We start from the raw sequence: 16,858 nt of genomic DNA, 5'->3' as shown, positions 1-16,858 counted from the left end.
AGGCTGACCATCAAAGACCAAAAAGTGGGCAGTTGCCCAATTCCTGGAAATCTCCCCAAAATAGTTGGAATAATCCTCCTCCTCATTAGCCTATTAAATTACCCAGCCCATAAAAACTACCATGTGATATTTCAGGAGCTCTCACCTTCTGAGATGACCCACACTCTGTTTGTAGAGTGTGCTTCTCTCTAAATAAATCCACTTCTCTTTTATTTTTAGTTGTGTTGGGTCTCCATTACTGTGTGCAGGCTTTTCTCTGGTTGTGGCCAGTGGGGGCTGCGCTTCATTGCAGTGCATGGGCTTCACATTGTGGTGGCTTCTCTTGTTGCGGAGTACAGGCTCTAGGCTCAAGGGCTTCAGTAGTTGCAGCACTGGGGCTCAGTAGTTGTGGTGCATGGGCCGTTGCTCCACGGCATGTGGAATCTTCCTGGACCAGGAATTGAGCCCATGATCCCTGCGTTGGCAGGTGGATTCTTAACCACTGTGCCACCAGGGCAATCCAATAAATCCACTTCTTACCTATCATTTTGTCTCTCACCGAACTCTTTCAGAGTTTCACTAAGTCCTCAGACCAGGTGTTGTTGTTTAGTCATGTCCAACTCTTTTGTGACCCCATGGACTGTAGTCCACCAGGCTCCTCTGTCCATAGGACTTTCCAGGCAAGAATACTGGAGTGGGTTGCTATTTCCTTCTCCAGGGGATCTTCCCAACCCATGAATCGAACCCATGTCTCCTGCAATGCAGGCAGATTCTTTACTCCTGAGCCACCAGGGAAGCCTGAGACCTATGTGATCTCAATTAAAAGACTGCGGGTTTAAGCCCCAGCCTCAGTTCTATCAGCATGTGGGCTCAGGTCCCAAATCTGAGTTGCACAGTTTCACTTCCCTTGTTTGGTGGGGTAAGGCAGAATATAAACAAACGCAGAAATAACTTCCAGTAGAGGTGAATGTTACGAAGATGCTGAACAAGGTGACCGTGGGCAGTGAAGGTGGTATTAGATGGGTGGTCAGGGAAGACTCTTTTTTTTTTTTTTTTTAGGGAAGACTCTTAGAAGAAGCCATGTTTTGGGACTTCCCTGATGGTCCAGTGGTTAGGACTCAGTGCTTTCACTGCTGGGGTTCACGTTCAATCCCTGGTTGGGGAACTAAGATTCCATAAGCCACGCTTTGCCACCAAAAAAAAATTTAAAAAGAAGAGGTCATGTTTCGACAGAAACCTGAATCAGAGTTGACATGAGGGAGTCTAGAGGGCCCTGCAGGGCAGTGAGGGAAATATACAGCAAAACAACCATTAAATTACCTGAGAAACACCTTCCATGTGGAGGAACTCACAGAGAGAAGGCCTCGCACTTGCAGAAAACTGTATCGAGTGATGGAGGTAGCTGGCCATAAAGGTGACCATGTGTAACGCAAAGAATAGTGCTGGAAAGGGTCCAAGGAGAGGCCTCCTAGGCTGGAGAGGTGTAGGAAGTGTCTGGGGACAAGGTGGCTATGAATATTTGGCTAGAATATTTGTCATCTTTGTAGGGAAAGGAACACATGCAAAGGGGCAGAGTCACAGGGTTCTAGGTGGACAGAATTTGGGGAGTGGGGAGGCCAGGGCAGAGCCTTCAGTCGGAGCATAAGTGGTTCATTTGATAGACACACACACAGGCAGGACAGAACGTGGGGACTTGAGAGACAGGTTGGAGAACTGACCTTAAGGAATCCGAATTCCTCATCACTCAGGATCAATTGCTGGCCAGATTTTTACCACACCTGTTTCATTTCTTTTCTGAAACATCGTGTCATCTCTGCCCTCCATGTTCCCATGTGCATTCTAGAAATAGAGATATTTTCTTCTGAATCCACAATGCCATGATCATAATCAACAAAACTGGTCATTTCTTGATATCATCTCTCACCCAGTTCATATTCAGACTTCCCTAATCATCTAAAAAATATTAGAGTTTATTTTAAATACATTTGGTATCTGAACAATGTCTGACTTTTTTTCCCCTCCACATTTTATTTTCAGGTGTTCTTTTTCTTACATCTCTTCCTCTAGCAAGCTTCGCTTCAGGCGTACATAACAGTTAGGCCTTGCAATTTCCCTGGTGGTCCAGTGGCTAAGACTCTGCGCTCCCAACACCTGGTCAGGGAACTAGATCCCATATGCTGCAACTAAAAAAAAAAGATCCACGTGCCCACGTGCTGCAACTAAGACCTAGTGTAGCCAAATGAAAAAAAAAAGAGAGAGAGAGAGACCTTACAATGCAGGGCCCACAGCACTCTCCAGGTGCCCCACTGTGAGCCAAGGATCCCCCTGTGGGAATGAAAGCCTGGTGCCTGATGCCCTGGAGTTCCAATCCTGCCACTTCGTACCTGTGTGACTTTGTGCAAGTTGCTTAACCTCTCTGAGCCTCAGCTCCTTCATCTGTAAAATGGAGACAATGGTAGTGGCTGCCTTGTGGACTTGTTGGATATCAGTAGATGAGGCAATGCGCATAAAGCAATTTCATGCAGGGCATGGCACATTTCTGTATGACCATTCTGGAGGAAGGCGGGCCTGTGAGGAAGGAGCCCTCGAGGATACTTGTATATGCTCCTGGCTGAGCCGGCGAGAAGAACGTGACTCTCCGGTATCACAGCAATCTTTCTGTCTCACATATCTCTCTGTGTCTCTCTTCCTCTATCTGTACCCATCTTTTCTCTTTCTTTCTAACTGCCCCTCTCTCCTTCCATCTCTCCTCTCCATCTCTTGGTATCTCTGTTGATCTCTGTTTATCTCACATCTAGAAGTCTCTCCTCTGTATCTCTCTCTGTCTCTCCCTTTCTCTTTTTGTTCTCTCTGTGCCCCTTCCGTCTCTCTCTTTCTGTTCCTCTGTAACTCTCTGTCTCTGTCGGTGCTCTCTCTGTCTCTTTAATCTCTCTTGTTATCTCTCCTCTCTGTTTCTCTTTACCTCTTCCTGTCTCACGTCTCTCCTCATCTTCCTCTCTCTGTCTCTCTTCATCCCTACCGTCTCAGTGTTTATTCCTGAGCTCTGGGTAGTGATCCGCTCTCTCTTGGACTCCCTCTGTCTCTTGCGTTGTCTTGGTGTCTGCACCTCTCACAGTCCTGGCCCCCCGTGTGGATGCTCCTGGCTGGCTGGCCCTTCTTACCGCCTCGGTCGCGGCCACACCTGTAACCCATCTCTGGGTATCTCGGGGAGACTGTGTTTCACTGTTTCCATCCTCAGCTCGGTCCCTTCCTGCCTGCTGAAAGCATACTCTTCTCCCAGCCTTGGTCTCGGCCAGTTTCAGCCTCTTTTTGGTTTATTTCTCTCTCACTCACTCTTTTTTTTAAAACAATTTTATTCATTTATTTATTTTTGGCTGTGCTGGGTCTTTGTTCCTGCATGGGCTTTTCTCTAGTTGTGGTGAGCGGGGGCTACTCTCTAGTTGCGGTGTGCAGGCTTCTCATCGTCATGGCTTCTCTTGTAGAGCACAGGCTCTAGGGCTCATGGGCTTCAGTAGTTGTGTTTTCCCGGCTCTAGAGCACAGACTCAATAGCATGTGGGATCTTCCCAGATCAGGGATCGAACCTTGTCTCCTGCATCGGCAGGCAGATTCTTTACCACTGAGCCACCAGGAAAGCCCTCTCTCTCTTTTTTTTTTCCTCTCTCTTTTTAAACTTCATCCTCCAGTATTTATTGAGCAGCTGCTTCATGCCCGGCACCATTCAAGACACTAGAGGTTATCGTGGCAAAGCAGCACCCATGCCAGCTCTCAGAGGGTATTTGTGATATTGGGGAAACAGACAGGAGGGTAGACAAAGCATGGGCCCCGCCTTGGCCTCGTTCCCCCGAGCAGAGGAGAGCATAGGCCAGGCTGCGCCTGTGAGCTTGGCTGGCTGTGCCCTGCACTGGGCCTGACAATTCCTTGTCCCTAAACAGGGCCTGAGGGTCACTCTAGAAGCCAGACTAGAGGGTTTAATCACTTGCTCACTGGACAGCATTCATGACGCCAGGCTAGGGGAGACACAGGTAGAAAGAGAAAGTCCCAGCTTACGTGGGGCACAGTCCAGACAAACACAGTATCAGTGGGAGGGAGGGAACAGCGGCGCCCTGAACTTGACCTTCTTCTCTCCCTGCTTCCAGCCGAGTTTGGCCTGCACATGGTGAAAAGCCATTTGAGCAGCCGTGATCTTTAAAACAAGTTTCTTTGAGCCAACATCTGAAAATGGAGATATTTTACATAAAACTCAGAATTCCTCACTTCTCTTGTAGAAATCAGGAGATTGGGCAACAGGGGGCTCGTTCCCACAGGGCCTTGAAGGGTTAGAGCTGTGTCAAGGCTGTCCGCTTAGATGGGGCTGTGGCCTCCAGGTCCCCGTGGTGCCCCCCAAGTCCTCTTGTGTCCCTGGCAGAGAGGTCACTGTCCAGCGGCCCCTACGTCATCATGCTGGGATTCTACTTATACTAGAAAACTATTTCTCCACTGTGTCTGCATCAAAAGCAGGAAAATGAAGGTCACAGCGCAGGGATGTGTCGGAGTGTGGCTTTTGAGCTTGCAGTCCTGATGAGTAGAAGCCCTCATGAATGTCCATTAACCATCTCTGCCCTGTGTGCCATGCAGGGGTCCTACCCTGTTCTCAACTGGCCCCTGAGGCCACTTACCTCCCTGCCCGGGGCCTCAGTGCCCTCCACCCTAAAGGGTTGGGAACCAAGCTTCAGACAGCTAGGCTATCCTCTCCCCTCCCTGGCGGTGAGGGTCTCCCTGGGGCTTCTCTGAGGAAGCCCAGGGGCTCTTCTTTGCTGCTGCCTCTGCCCAGGGCCCTGCTTCGTGGGAAACCCATAGGAGGAGCAGGTGTGCCCATGACCGCTGACTCAGGACAAAAGCCAAGGATCAAGGATGAGCACCTGCCTTAGAACTGGAATTCCCAGCTGCCTTGGGCTCCCCCCACCACCCAGAAGTCCCCTCCTCTGTCCCTCCCACAGCTCTGGGGAAGGTGAGTGCAACCTAGAGGAGGGGTGGGGGTCAGGGAGCACATTTCAGACAGGTGATGGGCAAGAGACAAGTGGCAAGCGAATGTATGACTCGGAGAGTAAGAGACACAGGGGCCAAGGAGGAAGCAATTCTTAGCCATTCTCGGCAGAGGTTTATTGAGTGCTTACTGTGTGCCAGGAAGTAAGCCAGGTGCCAGAAACAGCGAAGGGCCAGGAAGAGTCAGGGTCAGCTGCTGAGCTGTCAGTGACAACACACTGACCCCGGTTGACACTGGAACAGATTAACCCTTCAGGCACCACTCTGGGGGCCTGGGCTGGGTCCTGGGACAGAGCCTGGGCCTTTCCACCCACCAAAAGAGATTCAGCGAGGTGTGACCCTCTCTCTCGTTGTCCAAGGAGAGGTAAGCTCCCACACCCTCCTCTAAACACTTTCACACCTGATGTGCCTGGAATTATGCCCCAGATTTCGGCACACACATGCACACACATGCACACAGAGGCACACCGAGCGGTTTTACAAGGAGGTGGCGTGAAGGTGTTGTCCGCAAGCTGTGCTCTGAGTCACCCACCTCAACATGAAACTGTCAAGAGTGCCCGAACAGCCCCCATTCAGAGATTATCTTGAGAAGCTTTTTGGCCAAGTCTCTTACCAAAACGTCAAAGACGTCAAAGTGAACAGGGGGACAACTTCTTAAGGCTTTTGCTTAGAGAAGGTGGTCCTGAGACGGGGAGGGATCAGAAGAAATGGACCTCACTTCCTTTACTTGGCCACAAGTCCCAGTCAGAGCTGCCTGAAGTCTGTCCTGTTATATGGGGGGGCGGGGGGGAGGGTGGGTGGGGGAGCTTCTTATCCCCTGTGCTCTCTGCCCCGTTTCAGGGCCATAAAAATAATGCTATCACTGGTTAAGTGCCTACTAAATGCCAAGTACAATAACGTGCAACTGCTTGACGTCCATGTCCACCGAGTCTCCCAGGGCGGGGGTAACACTTCCATTTTACAGATGAGGAAACTGAGGCTCAAGACTTGTCTATGGTCATGAGATAATAGGCGTGGTGGGCCCTCTAACCTCTGCCCTTCCCTCATCGCCTCCTCAGTACAGGGAGATAAAGTCTCACTCTGGGAAGGGTTGAGCAGCTGGAGGCCCTGGTTCGGTCTTGGATCTGCTTGGGAGGCTGAGAAAGTCTGACTCCAGGGCTGGAAGTGCTGCCTGCAGAGACCAAGGGCACAGATGGGAGAGGTCTGCCCTGCGGTGGGCCACCCACGTGGAGGACGCTGCACCTCCTTCCTGACATGCATCCTCACCCCAGGGTTTGGGGTGAGTCAGGGCCTGGGTAGGGGCAGGCTTCCAGAGCCAGCTTGCTCATCCTGACCCCACCCCCATCCCAGGGGAGACCCACAGCCTGTGGAAAACCCATCTCCTCACTTTCAGGGTCCTGGGCTCCTAATCCTAACCCCACAGTTATGACGCTTTCCTGCCCCAGAACTCACGAGAATCCATTGTATTACCCCTCAAAAGGAGGGAAGCTGTGGATTAAACAGCCCCAGAAGCCTGACTCTGTTAAGAAGGCTTCTCAGAGCTCAGAGACCTGAGCCTCTTGCCATAGCAGGCCCACAGCCTGACCCCTCCGAATCACCTGCCCCTGGTGAATACCTGTTTAAATTCAGAGATGGACGTGCAAATGCATTAACCACTGCCCCCCACCCCTGAGGACTTTCCTGGTGGTTCAGTGGTTAAGACTCTGAGCTTCCAATGCAGGGGGTGTTAGTTCAATCCCTGGTAGGGGAACTAGGATCCCACATGCTGCACGGTGGGGCTGAAAGATAAACAAAAAAACAACTCCCTTGGAGAAGGAAATGGCAACCCACTCCAGTATTCTTGCCTGGGAAATCCCACGGACAGAGGAGCCTGGTGGGCTACGGTCAATGAGGTCAATGGGGTCGCGTAGAGTCAGACACGACTGAGTGAATAAACAACAACAACAACAAGGATTTGTCAGTGTCTGTTGTGTGAGCACTGTAAGAAGCTGAATAATTAAAAGCATTATCGTGATAAAAGAAACAACAAAACTCCACTGGGCTGACTGAACGTCTGCGCAGTTGTCTGGGACAGTGCTGTACATGTGCTCCCAACACTGGACACCTCCCCACCTTCAGCTTGCTTGGGGCCTAAGGCAGTGGGAGGCCCTCCTCATGCTTCACAGCCCAGGACCAGAACAAGGAGGGCTGGAGCTCTTTTCACCAGGCTGACACTGAGTACAAGAGGCAATAGGAGATGGAGCAAAACAGAACCCACAACCCGCAACCCCACCTGTGGCCTTTACGAGGGTGGGAACCTTCCTGACGACAGGCCTAGGCAGCGAGAGCCACAGGCAGAGGCCAGGAGGCTTTGGAGGAAGCCAGGCACAAAGGGTCTCCTTGGACTCAAGTCCAGGGAGACAGAGAGGAGGGGCTCCTGAGGCTGGCCTGACCCCCCTTCTTGCTCCAGTTGAACGCCCTGGACCCGGCACCACTGTCTGCTCCTTCCTTCCCACCAGGAACTTGAAGAACCCGGGAGATGATGGAGGGCCCAGGCCAGTGACGTCCACTGCCTTTGACCAGCACACAGTCCCTTCCCCATCCCACGGCACTCCTCTCGTGGCTTGGGGTGACCAGAGACTTCCTCCCCCAAGTTATCATCAGCCTCTAGGGCCAAGATGACTCTACTACATACAGCTCATGCCGCTCTGAGGAAGCTCTTGGCTCCAAGAAAAGGAGACCTCGCCTGAGTCTGTTTCCCTTCCTCAGGCTTTTTCATCTTGGTCTTAAGGCCTGGCAGCCCCCAGGTTGCCGCTCCGAATGGACTGTCCTGATCTAGAGGGCTGTGGTTGCTCCAATGACTAGGCCCATATGCGAGTCCTGGCTTTCACCATGAGCAAATCACTCCACCTGCACAGGCCTCAATTTTCCCAGCTGTAAAATAGCGAGGAGAGTATATCAACTCTTGGCTTCTTAGTATGCCTCAGCGATGGTGATGGGAAAATATGTAACATCAATCCTGCAGTCAGAGTAAAATGACTGGCAACAGAATTGGGGGGGGGGGCGTTGCGTGGCACATGTGGTACCCAAACCATCTGGAACCCTGCTCTCATTTCCATGTCCCTAAGCCCCATACACTATTGGCTCTGGATGATTTTCCACCCTGAACTCTGGTTTCTCAATGCCTGCTCCTCCACAAAGTGTACACACCCTGCAGGCAGGTGGGCAAGAGGAGAGAGGCCAAAGCTCCCACTTCGGCTGGGCTGGGCGCTGCTGGGCACAACACAGGCTGTGTCCACATGGCCTCAGTACATTTCCCAGTGGGAAGGGCCCTTGCTAGTCAGCACTGCCACAAACTGCACTCCATTGTCAGTGGGTTTCAAATGTTGGGGGGAGGGTGGGACACCAGAATCACCAGGTGGGGCTTAGCAAAGAATAGACTTTAGTTTCCCTCTAGGTCAGAGGCAAGACCCAGGGGCTATGTTACTAACAAGCACCCCAAAAGCTCCTGCTGCTGGTGGTCATTGGGCCACACCAGGTGGGGTGGCTGGGATTCTTAAAACCATTCCCCAGCTGCTCACCACACCCCTCTTGAGAGCTGCACAGCCCACCAGCTCTGAGCTAACTTAACCTTGTCCAGCATTTCCCGAATCTGACTACAAAACTTTTAAAAAGTTATTTGGCTGCACTGGGTCTTATTTGTGGCATGTGGGATCTAGTTCCCTGACCAGAGATTGAACCCAGATCCCCTGCATTGGGAGTACGAAGTATTAGCCAGTGGACCACCAGGGAAGTCCCAAAACTTTAAAAAAAAATAAAACCTTAATATCTCCCAGAACTAGCATTTTTAGGAATGCTTTGGGGGAAATGTTCATCTCATGCTCTCTCCTTTTTTAAAAAAAAATTGTTTAAAACAAATATCTGCTTTTGAGTATTTGAGTGGATGAAGCCTAGGGAGATGAGGTGAGTTTCAGGGGCTCAGCTGTGACCGGAAGCTCAGGTCTGAGCCTGGGTCTGCCCCTTCCTGTCACCACCCATTCCTCCCACCACATCCTGCCCCTGGTGTCTTTGAGGTTGCGGCTCGTCTGGGGTCACCCTGCGTCCTGAACCCAGGAGGAACCCTCGGTGTGGCTGACTGGTGACAGGAAGCCTGAACAGGGATGAAAGGGGATCAGAATTAGCCTGTCTGGCTGGGATAAGCAGCAGAGGAGGGGCTGGTCACACTTCTAAGGTGTCTGCACAGGCCTGATGTGTTAGGGGTGGGGCAGGGGAGGAAGGTCTTTTCCTGGCCCACCGCCCCTCCCAAGACGGCAATCACACCCAGAGACAGACGGTACCCAGAGTCGGCAGCTGGGGACAACTGGGGCTGGTCAGTGGCAGAAAACTTGTCCTGCCTTTTCTTCTCAAGCTCAAAGCAGGCACATGGAGTCATGAATTGATATGCTAGAAGGGGGCATCCCTTACCAGTAGGGAAATGGATTTATTGCTTTATAAAAAGGAGTCTGACAAAACTTAAAACAAATAACCTAAAAATCCACCCACCCCTCTTAGAGCTCCCAGGAAGCCTCAGACACATTTCTGAGCGCAGTCAAGGTGGGTGGGTTGGTAAGCCAGGCCCGCCTGGCAGAGGAAAGGTGGCCTCACCCGCGTAAACAGCTCCAGGGCCCCTGGGAGAGTCTGCCAGCAGGGGGCGCTGTGGCCCTGCAGCCTGGGACAAGCTCCCAGCCCTGAGAGGGGCTGGCTCCCAGGTGCTGGGCTTGCTGTGGGCCTGGCCAGCTGGGGGCAGCTCTGGGAGGATAAATGCAGACACCCAAAGCCCACACCCTGCCACACCCCCACCCCACCCCATCTCTCATACACAGCACGTGCACACACAGCCCACACGTCCACACCCCCTAGGCCTCTCACAAATTCACCTCCCCACCCAGGCCTGGGCCTCCAGGACTGTCAGCCACAGTCTCACTTTCACCTCCCACAAAAACAGCTGTGTGTGTGTGTGTGTGTGTGTGTGTGTGTGTGTGTGTGATGCCCTGTTGGTGCCCCCTTAATTCCCTTCAGGTCACAGCCTGGACAGAGGGTGGCAGTGGAGACATGCCCCCACTCAAGCCCTGAGGGAAGAGGGAAAGGACTGCTGCTCGGCCTGGTCCGTGGTTCCCATGTGACCATCCAGCCCTCCAGACCCTTCCCAGGCTAAGCTGGGGGGAGAGGGAGGGCTTCCCCACAGGCCTCGAACAGGAGGACAGGCCATGGACAGGCCACAGGGGGCTGGAATCACAAAGGAGTTAGCACCAACAACAGGAAGCGGGTCCTTCCTTCCTCAGGCAGCTCAGACTGGCCGGGGGAGGAGGTGAGGGGCCAGGCCGGGGAGGAGAGTGGGGGCGGTGTGCAGACAGTGCAAGCCTTTGTCCTCAGGCAGGCGTGGTCAGTGGACATGCAGCTGAGGGGCAGGAGGCAGGCAGTGGATGGCAGACCCCTCTGCTTTGGCTAGAGACAGAATCCAGACACACTTCGGGGGAGAGGGTCTGCCAGCCCGGGGGGTCCTCCTGGCTCCTCCCGCAGGCACCACGGAGCCCTGAGGCTCAAGGGCCCCTCGAAGGTGGCGGAGCGAAGTCCAGAGCCTCCCTGCCTCCAGCAGGAGGAGAAGCGCCTACCCAGGCCCTCTCCCATCCGTCTGTCCACCGCAGAGCTCCGAGGCAGAACCAGCGCCCTGGGAGGGAGCATGGACTCCAACACAGTGAAGGACAGGATCCTGGGGCTGCGGGGGGAAGTGCGTGGGGGTCCTCTGGGCTGGGGACGAGGACACCGCGAGTCACTGAAGCGAGAGGGTGGGAGGCCGTGATCCCGAGACGGCAGACGCTAGACAAAAGCTTCCCGGTTGGACGAGCCGTTGAGCTTGAGGAAAAGCTTGTCGTCCGCTCTCTTCTGCTCTAGCTGCCTCTCCAGCTGGCGCCGGTAGCAGATGAGGTAGAGGGGGAGGCAGAAGCCCAGCATGCTCAGGACCAGCAGGCCCACGTTCACCTGGGGAGGCAGGGACGAGAGTGGCCGACATGAGGGGCAGGGACCACAGCACGTGCGGGCTGCCATCCTTGTGGAGCCTGACCAGGTTTGGGATTGAGGCGAAGGTCACAGGAGGGGAGAGGGAAAACAAAGGAGGCGTTTCAGGAGGTCCGAGGGCCTGTCATTCCACATTCTGGCATCAGGATTTCCCAGTGGTCCATGGGCCACACCAACGTGCTGATCTGAAGGTCCAGGGGTGTGGTGGGATTGGGACAAGCTCACAGCACCCAGTTATGAACCCCAGCCTCTGGCAGGAGAGGCAGGGACAGCAACTCAGTTCCATTTACCCCAAAATCAGGTCCAGAAAGGACACTCTTGGGAATTCCCTAGCAGGTCCAGTGGTTAAGACTCTGAGCTTCCACTGCAGGAAGTGTGGGTTTGATCCTTGGTTGGGGAACTAAGATCCCATATGCCACACAGCATAGCCAAAATAAATGTTTTTTTAAGAAACAGATAGAAAGGATACTCTTCCCCTCCTGTTCCCCAGCCTATTCACAAGGGATCCCCGAACTGACCCTAACCAAAGTTCCAAACTAACTGTCCTGGGGTTCTGAAACACGCTGTGATGCCTCCCGGCTCCCAGTCAGCAAAGTAGAGTGGATGCCCATAACCCAGCACCCCCCGACCCTTCTTACCCACAGAGGGTCTCCCTGGAGGGGACCCATCATAGCCAGGAACAAGGGCTGCTGCAGGAGAGCGAAGAGGGCGCTGATCAGGGACTGCAGGCCCGTGAGGCTGCCAAACTGTGTGGAGGGGTACCTGCCAGGGCAGGAGAGAACCTGTCACCGCAGGGGCCACTGTCCGGCTTCCCAGATGCTCCTCGGCCTCAGCCTGGCCCCAGTTGCCGGTGCCCCCAGGCTGCAACTTGTGGTGCCAGAGGAGACGTGGGAACAGCTTCAGAGGACAGTCTGGCTTCCATCTTTGGACTGCTTCATGCTGAGCAGTTCCACGCAGAGAATTTCCCTTTCAGACCAGCACGAAGTCCCCAGGACCCATGGGTGTCCGGCCGAGCCGAGTGGACAACATGATGCCGGCAGGAGTCTGTGGCTCAGGAACTAGGCCCAGGGAGCAGGTGGGAGGCTGGGCCGGGCTTGGCTGCACCTTCATCCAGAGGAGCGTTGTATAATCATGGAAACATAGCATCACAGCCCTCGGCCAACTCCCTCAGAGTCTGCCAGGGTGGTATCAACTTCCTCTAGGCCTTGGGAGGGGGCAGTGGCATGGGCAGGGGTGGAGCATGCAGACCTGGAATGACCCCCATGGGATGCTCTTGGGAGCAGGGAGAGAGTTCTGGCATAACCTCAGGACATTAGGCATCGTGGCTTAGTGAGGAATGGTTGCAGGAATGAGCCTGTCTTTGGTCAAAGAGAGCGAGCGGATGGTGTTTGGGTTCTGGTGTTTGAGTCAAGCCCCAGCCTGAGGAAGAGGAACAACTACGGTTCCTTAGGTGTGTGTGGCCTCTTGAAAAAGGAGGCAAGTTTCATTCTAGCCAAGGCCTGAGAAAACTGCGGGCAGACCAGCCCTTTGAGGCCCTGGGTGGGCTCTGTCAGGTACATTCTGGGCTCAGTTATTTACGTCGCTGCTGCCACTGAAGGCCATTTGAAGGTCAACATTCAGGTGCACATAGCCGGAACTCACCCCTGCGCTTCCCATGAGCAGTCAGCGGCAGCCCCAGGACTCAGCTGAGCAGCAGCCCCTGAGGCCGTAACGATACCGAGTTGCACCTTGGCTGGGGGAACTGACTTCGTGTTAAATGCCAAGGCTTGTGGGCACCCAACTGTCTGCCCACTGACCCGCTCCCTCTGAGTACGGCCTTCTCCTGACACACCCCACAGAAACCCTAATATCTAAGGCAAGAGGAGGAACATTAGGTGGACAAGATGGTCCCCTTCAGGCCCTCAGCCCCACCTGGAACCCCCCCTCAGGTCATCCATCCCCTTACCCTCAGCCACCAGGCCACCCGCAGCTCCCAGGACTTACACGGCGGCGTACAAGCCCCCAACGGCTGAGTGGATGAATCCTCGCACGATCGTGTGCAGGATGAAGGAGAGGATCTGAGGCGGGGAGAGCAGAGTGTGAGCAGGAGACATGGAAGGTCTCCCTTTGTCCCCCTGCCCCAGAGCTCCCAGGGTCCTGAGTGGTGGGAGCAGTGGCACCTTGGAGTCAGCTTGGCCAGCTCACCATGGCCAACTCCTGAATGCCAAGAGTTCTGAGCCAATTGTTCAACACAGCCATTACTAACAATTCCATTGCATTAAAGGTACAATTTAATTACAATTGACCCTTGGACAATGTGGGGCTTAGGGGTGCTGACCCTCTATGCAGCCACAAATCCACATTAAACTTATAGTCTGCCCTCTGTATCCACAGTTTCATATCCTCGGATTCAACCACCCATGGACCACGCGGTACGTATTTACTATTGAAAACAGTCCAAGTATGAGTGGAACCACACAGTTCAAACTTGTGTTCTTCAAGGATCAACTGTACACTGAAAACAAAGTTTGTGAATACTCAAAGCCCATCACATCCTAATTACTTGATTCTGTTTTACTATTACCTCTAGTCTTAAGGTTTTTTAAGTCTACTGTAGATATTGGGTTGGTTAGGGTTTTCCCTGAATATCTTAAGGAAAAACTCTAACAAACTTCTTGGCCAATCCAATATATTATGGGCTTCCCTGGTGGCACAGTGGTAAAGAATCCACCTGCCAATGCAGGAGATGCAAGAGACGCGAGTTCGATCCCTGGATCGGGTAGATCCCCTGGAAGACAAAATGGCAACCCACTCCAGTATCCTTGCCTGGGAGATTCCATGGACAGAGAAGCCTGGGGGGCTCTAGTCCATGGGGTCACAAAAGAGTAGGACACGACTTAGCAACCAAGCATGCATAATATATATATGATGGTGTGTTACTGTGTGTCTTTCCAACTCCACAGTCAATGACAATGGACAATGTATTGTTTGATACTAGCCATGATGAATGCGCTTACACCATGGAAATTGCCAAACACTACAAACCAAGGCTCCCGCTACCCCGCTCCCATCTAGAGTCTGCTATTAAGTGTATGTATGGACACGGCACTAGGTAGGAGGTCACTAATCATCACTTCCGCCTTTGCGGACCTGAGGGCTGTGCCCTGGTCTCCCAGCCTGGTCCCCCAGGCCCTCCTGGCAGATGGCTGTCCCTCTCTCCTCTCACTCTGCTTTCCTAAGGAAAGGCCACTGTTGGCAGGCTGAGAAGGCCCTTGTTAACGATTCCTGAGAGCCACGAGCTGTCTACTTTGCTGCCGGGACCCTTTGTTCTCTGCACACAGCCCTGTCATCAGGCGCAGCAGCCAAGCGCTGTTTCCGGGAATGCGGGCGGTGGAGGCAGTGGGACTGCTCTCTGCGGGGCTGTGAGAGGGCTGTGCCCGAGAGCACACACATCCTTTACAGGCTCCCCCTTTCCACCCCAAATGCCTTGCTGCCTTTTCACAACTTGTCTTTCAGTAAGAACTGGTTAAAACAAAAAGCAGATTGCGGTCCTCACTGACCAATGCCCTGCGACTGGACAAGGTGGTCAGGGCAAGGGTCTGCTGGTCTTGCAGAGAGGGCCACCACCACCAGGAGGCTGGGAAGGCACCAGGGATGTGACAGTACTCCCATCTGGAACCGGCATCGTCTCCGGGGGCTTACTCCAGCTGCACGCAGTGTTGGTACAAACACATGACAGCACCCGTGGGTGGTGCACACCTGGTACTTCTACGTGTGGCCACTTGTAGAAAGGAAGGGATTCTTGCTTTCCTCCTGGACTTGGTCCAAGATACCACCTGGACTCGGGTCACACCCATCTGGGAGCAATGCCGTCACTTGTACCCCTTCCTTCAAAGTTCATCAACTTGAGGACTGGAACTAGAACCCTTCTGTGGACCTAAGGGTGGAGCCAGGCAGGTAACACGATCTACCTTTCTTGAGCTCTCTGCCAAAAGTCAGGTTCCAAAAACATTGGAAATCTTGTGCAAAGGAATTAAACTTTTGAACCCGGATACCAAGACCTCATCATCAGAGGCTTTCTCCTGTGGCCGTCCTGAACCAGAAGAGTAAACGCTCCCATCAATGCCACAGACTGGCCAGACCTCTTAGGATGTCAGATCACAGCTGTCTGAGCAAAGGCAAAACAATTAGCTACACAAATACACCACGTGACTCCAGAAATGGTAAGATGATGGTATTCATGGTATGTAAGATGCCCCAAGACCAGGAAGAGTGATACACTTTCATAGGGAAGGGTCTACTGTCAAAGGAAATCTCAGTTCCACTTACAGCTTGCTCTTAGAACTCTGGTGCTGGAAAAGATTCTGGAGAGTCCCTTGGACTGCAAGGAGATCAAACCAGTCAATCCTAAAGGAAATCAACCCTGAATATTCATTGGAAGGACTGATGCTGAAGCTGAAGCTCCAATACCTTGGCCACCTGATGCCAAGAGCTGACTCATTGGACAAGACCCTGATGCTGAGAAAGATTGAGGGCAGGAGGAAACTGGGGTGACAGAGGATGAGATGGTTGGATGGTATCACCAACTCAACAGACATGAGCTTAAGCAAACTGGGAGATAGTGAAGGACAGGGAAGCCCGGCGTGCTGCAATCCATGGGGTCACAGAGAGTCAGACATAACTTAGCAACTGAACAACAACTCAGCATTGCACATGGAGCCCAGCAGATAGAAGGCCCTTGATAAACCAGGTGGGCTGGTTGGTTGGTTTGGCTGGTTGGATTAAATGAATGAAAAGTCACTGTTCTCTTTGCTAATGGCTCCTCCATGAGACATCAGGCCCCCTCTCCCTCATCATCCCATCCCCCACACCCACCTGGAGAGGCAGGTTGGGAATGAGGCAGGTCACCCCGAAACCCACGAGCAGCAGGTTGGTGAAGGCGAAGGCCCGCATGGCATTGGTGATCTTCTGGATCTGCCGGTCCCGCTTCTTCTTCTTCTCACCTCTGTGGGGACACAGAGCATGGAACACAGGAGCTGGGGTGGGGTGGGGGGTGGGGGTCCCTGGAGAATAGACTCTCCCAGGAAGTCAGGCCTGGGGAGTCACAGCTTGTGGACAATGCAAGACTTAGACACCACCGCCAAGCAAGCGCTAGCTGGGGACTGTGGGGGCTAGACCATCATGAGGGACACTCCTCACAGTTACCATCTGGACTGAGCACGGAGTGTGAACCTCAGTGGAGAGGTTGGACACGAGAAGATGGGCATCAGTACCCTGCATTGGAAGGACTGATGTTGAAGCTGAAACTCCAGTACTTTGGCCACCTAATGCAAAGAGCTGATTCATTTGAAAAGACCCTGATGCTGGGAAAGATTGAAGGTGGGAGGAGAAGGGGATGACAGAAGATGAGATGGTTGGATGGCATCACCAACTCAATGGACATGAGTTTGGGTAAACTCTGGGAGTTGGTGATGGACAGGGAGGCCTGGTGTGCTGCAGTCCATGGGGTCGCAAAGAGCTGGACATGACTGAGTGACTGAACTGAAATGAACCCTGCACTATTTCAGTGAAGACTGAGGCTGGATCCCCAATGATGGGGAGGGAGGAGGAGGAGGCACCCAGGTCAGGATGTGGCAAAGCCTCCTTCACTGTTGGCTCCAGCTTCACCCAAATCCTGCAGGGAGCTGATGCTAAGGCAGAGAATAAGCCACATAAGGGAGTGAGTGGGTTTCCCCTTGGGGGGCAGGAAGGAGTGAAGAAGAAATGAGCATGTGGCAGATGGAACTAGAATGGGCACCAACTGCCTTCTGGCTGTAGGACCTGACCTAGATAACAGAGCATCT

The 16,858-nt window shown here is 53.2% G+C and overlaps 1 protein-coding gene across 11 annotated transcripts in view; it reads right to left on the bottom strand.

Annotated features, from left to right (window-relative positions):
- Positions 1-9,417: 9,417 nt before the first annotated feature.
- SLC43A2 (solute carrier family 43 member 2) overlaps positions 9,418-16,858 on the bottom strand; it is a 39,429-nt gene continuing 31,988 nt past the window's right edge. For all 11 annotated transcript variants that reach the window (XM_081580085.1, XM_081580083.1, XM_081580084.1 and 8 more), the window contains 4 exons: positions 15,891-16,020; positions 13,020-13,093; positions 11,675-11,798; positions 9,418-11,000 (listed from right to left, as the gene is read on the bottom strand). In XM_081580085.1, the coding sequence (XP_081436211.1) occupies positions 10,839-11,000; positions 11,675-11,798; positions 13,020-13,093; positions 15,891-16,020 (490 nt within the window). In that variant the 3' untranslated portion in view covers positions 9,418-10,838. The remainder of the gene's footprint in view (positions 11,001-11,674; positions 11,799-13,019; positions 13,094-15,890; positions 16,021-16,858) is intronic.

This window comes from Giraffa tippelskirchi, chromosome 3 (genome assembly GCF_054371585.1).
Source record: "Giraffa tippelskirchi isolate mGirTip1 chromosome 3, T2T-mGirTip1v1.2.pri, whole genome shotgun sequence".
Lineage (NCBI taxonomy): Eukaryota > Metazoa > Chordata > Mammalia > Artiodactyla > Giraffidae > Giraffa > Giraffa tippelskirchi.
This window is presented reverse-complemented; position numbering and strand designations above follow the sequence as displayed.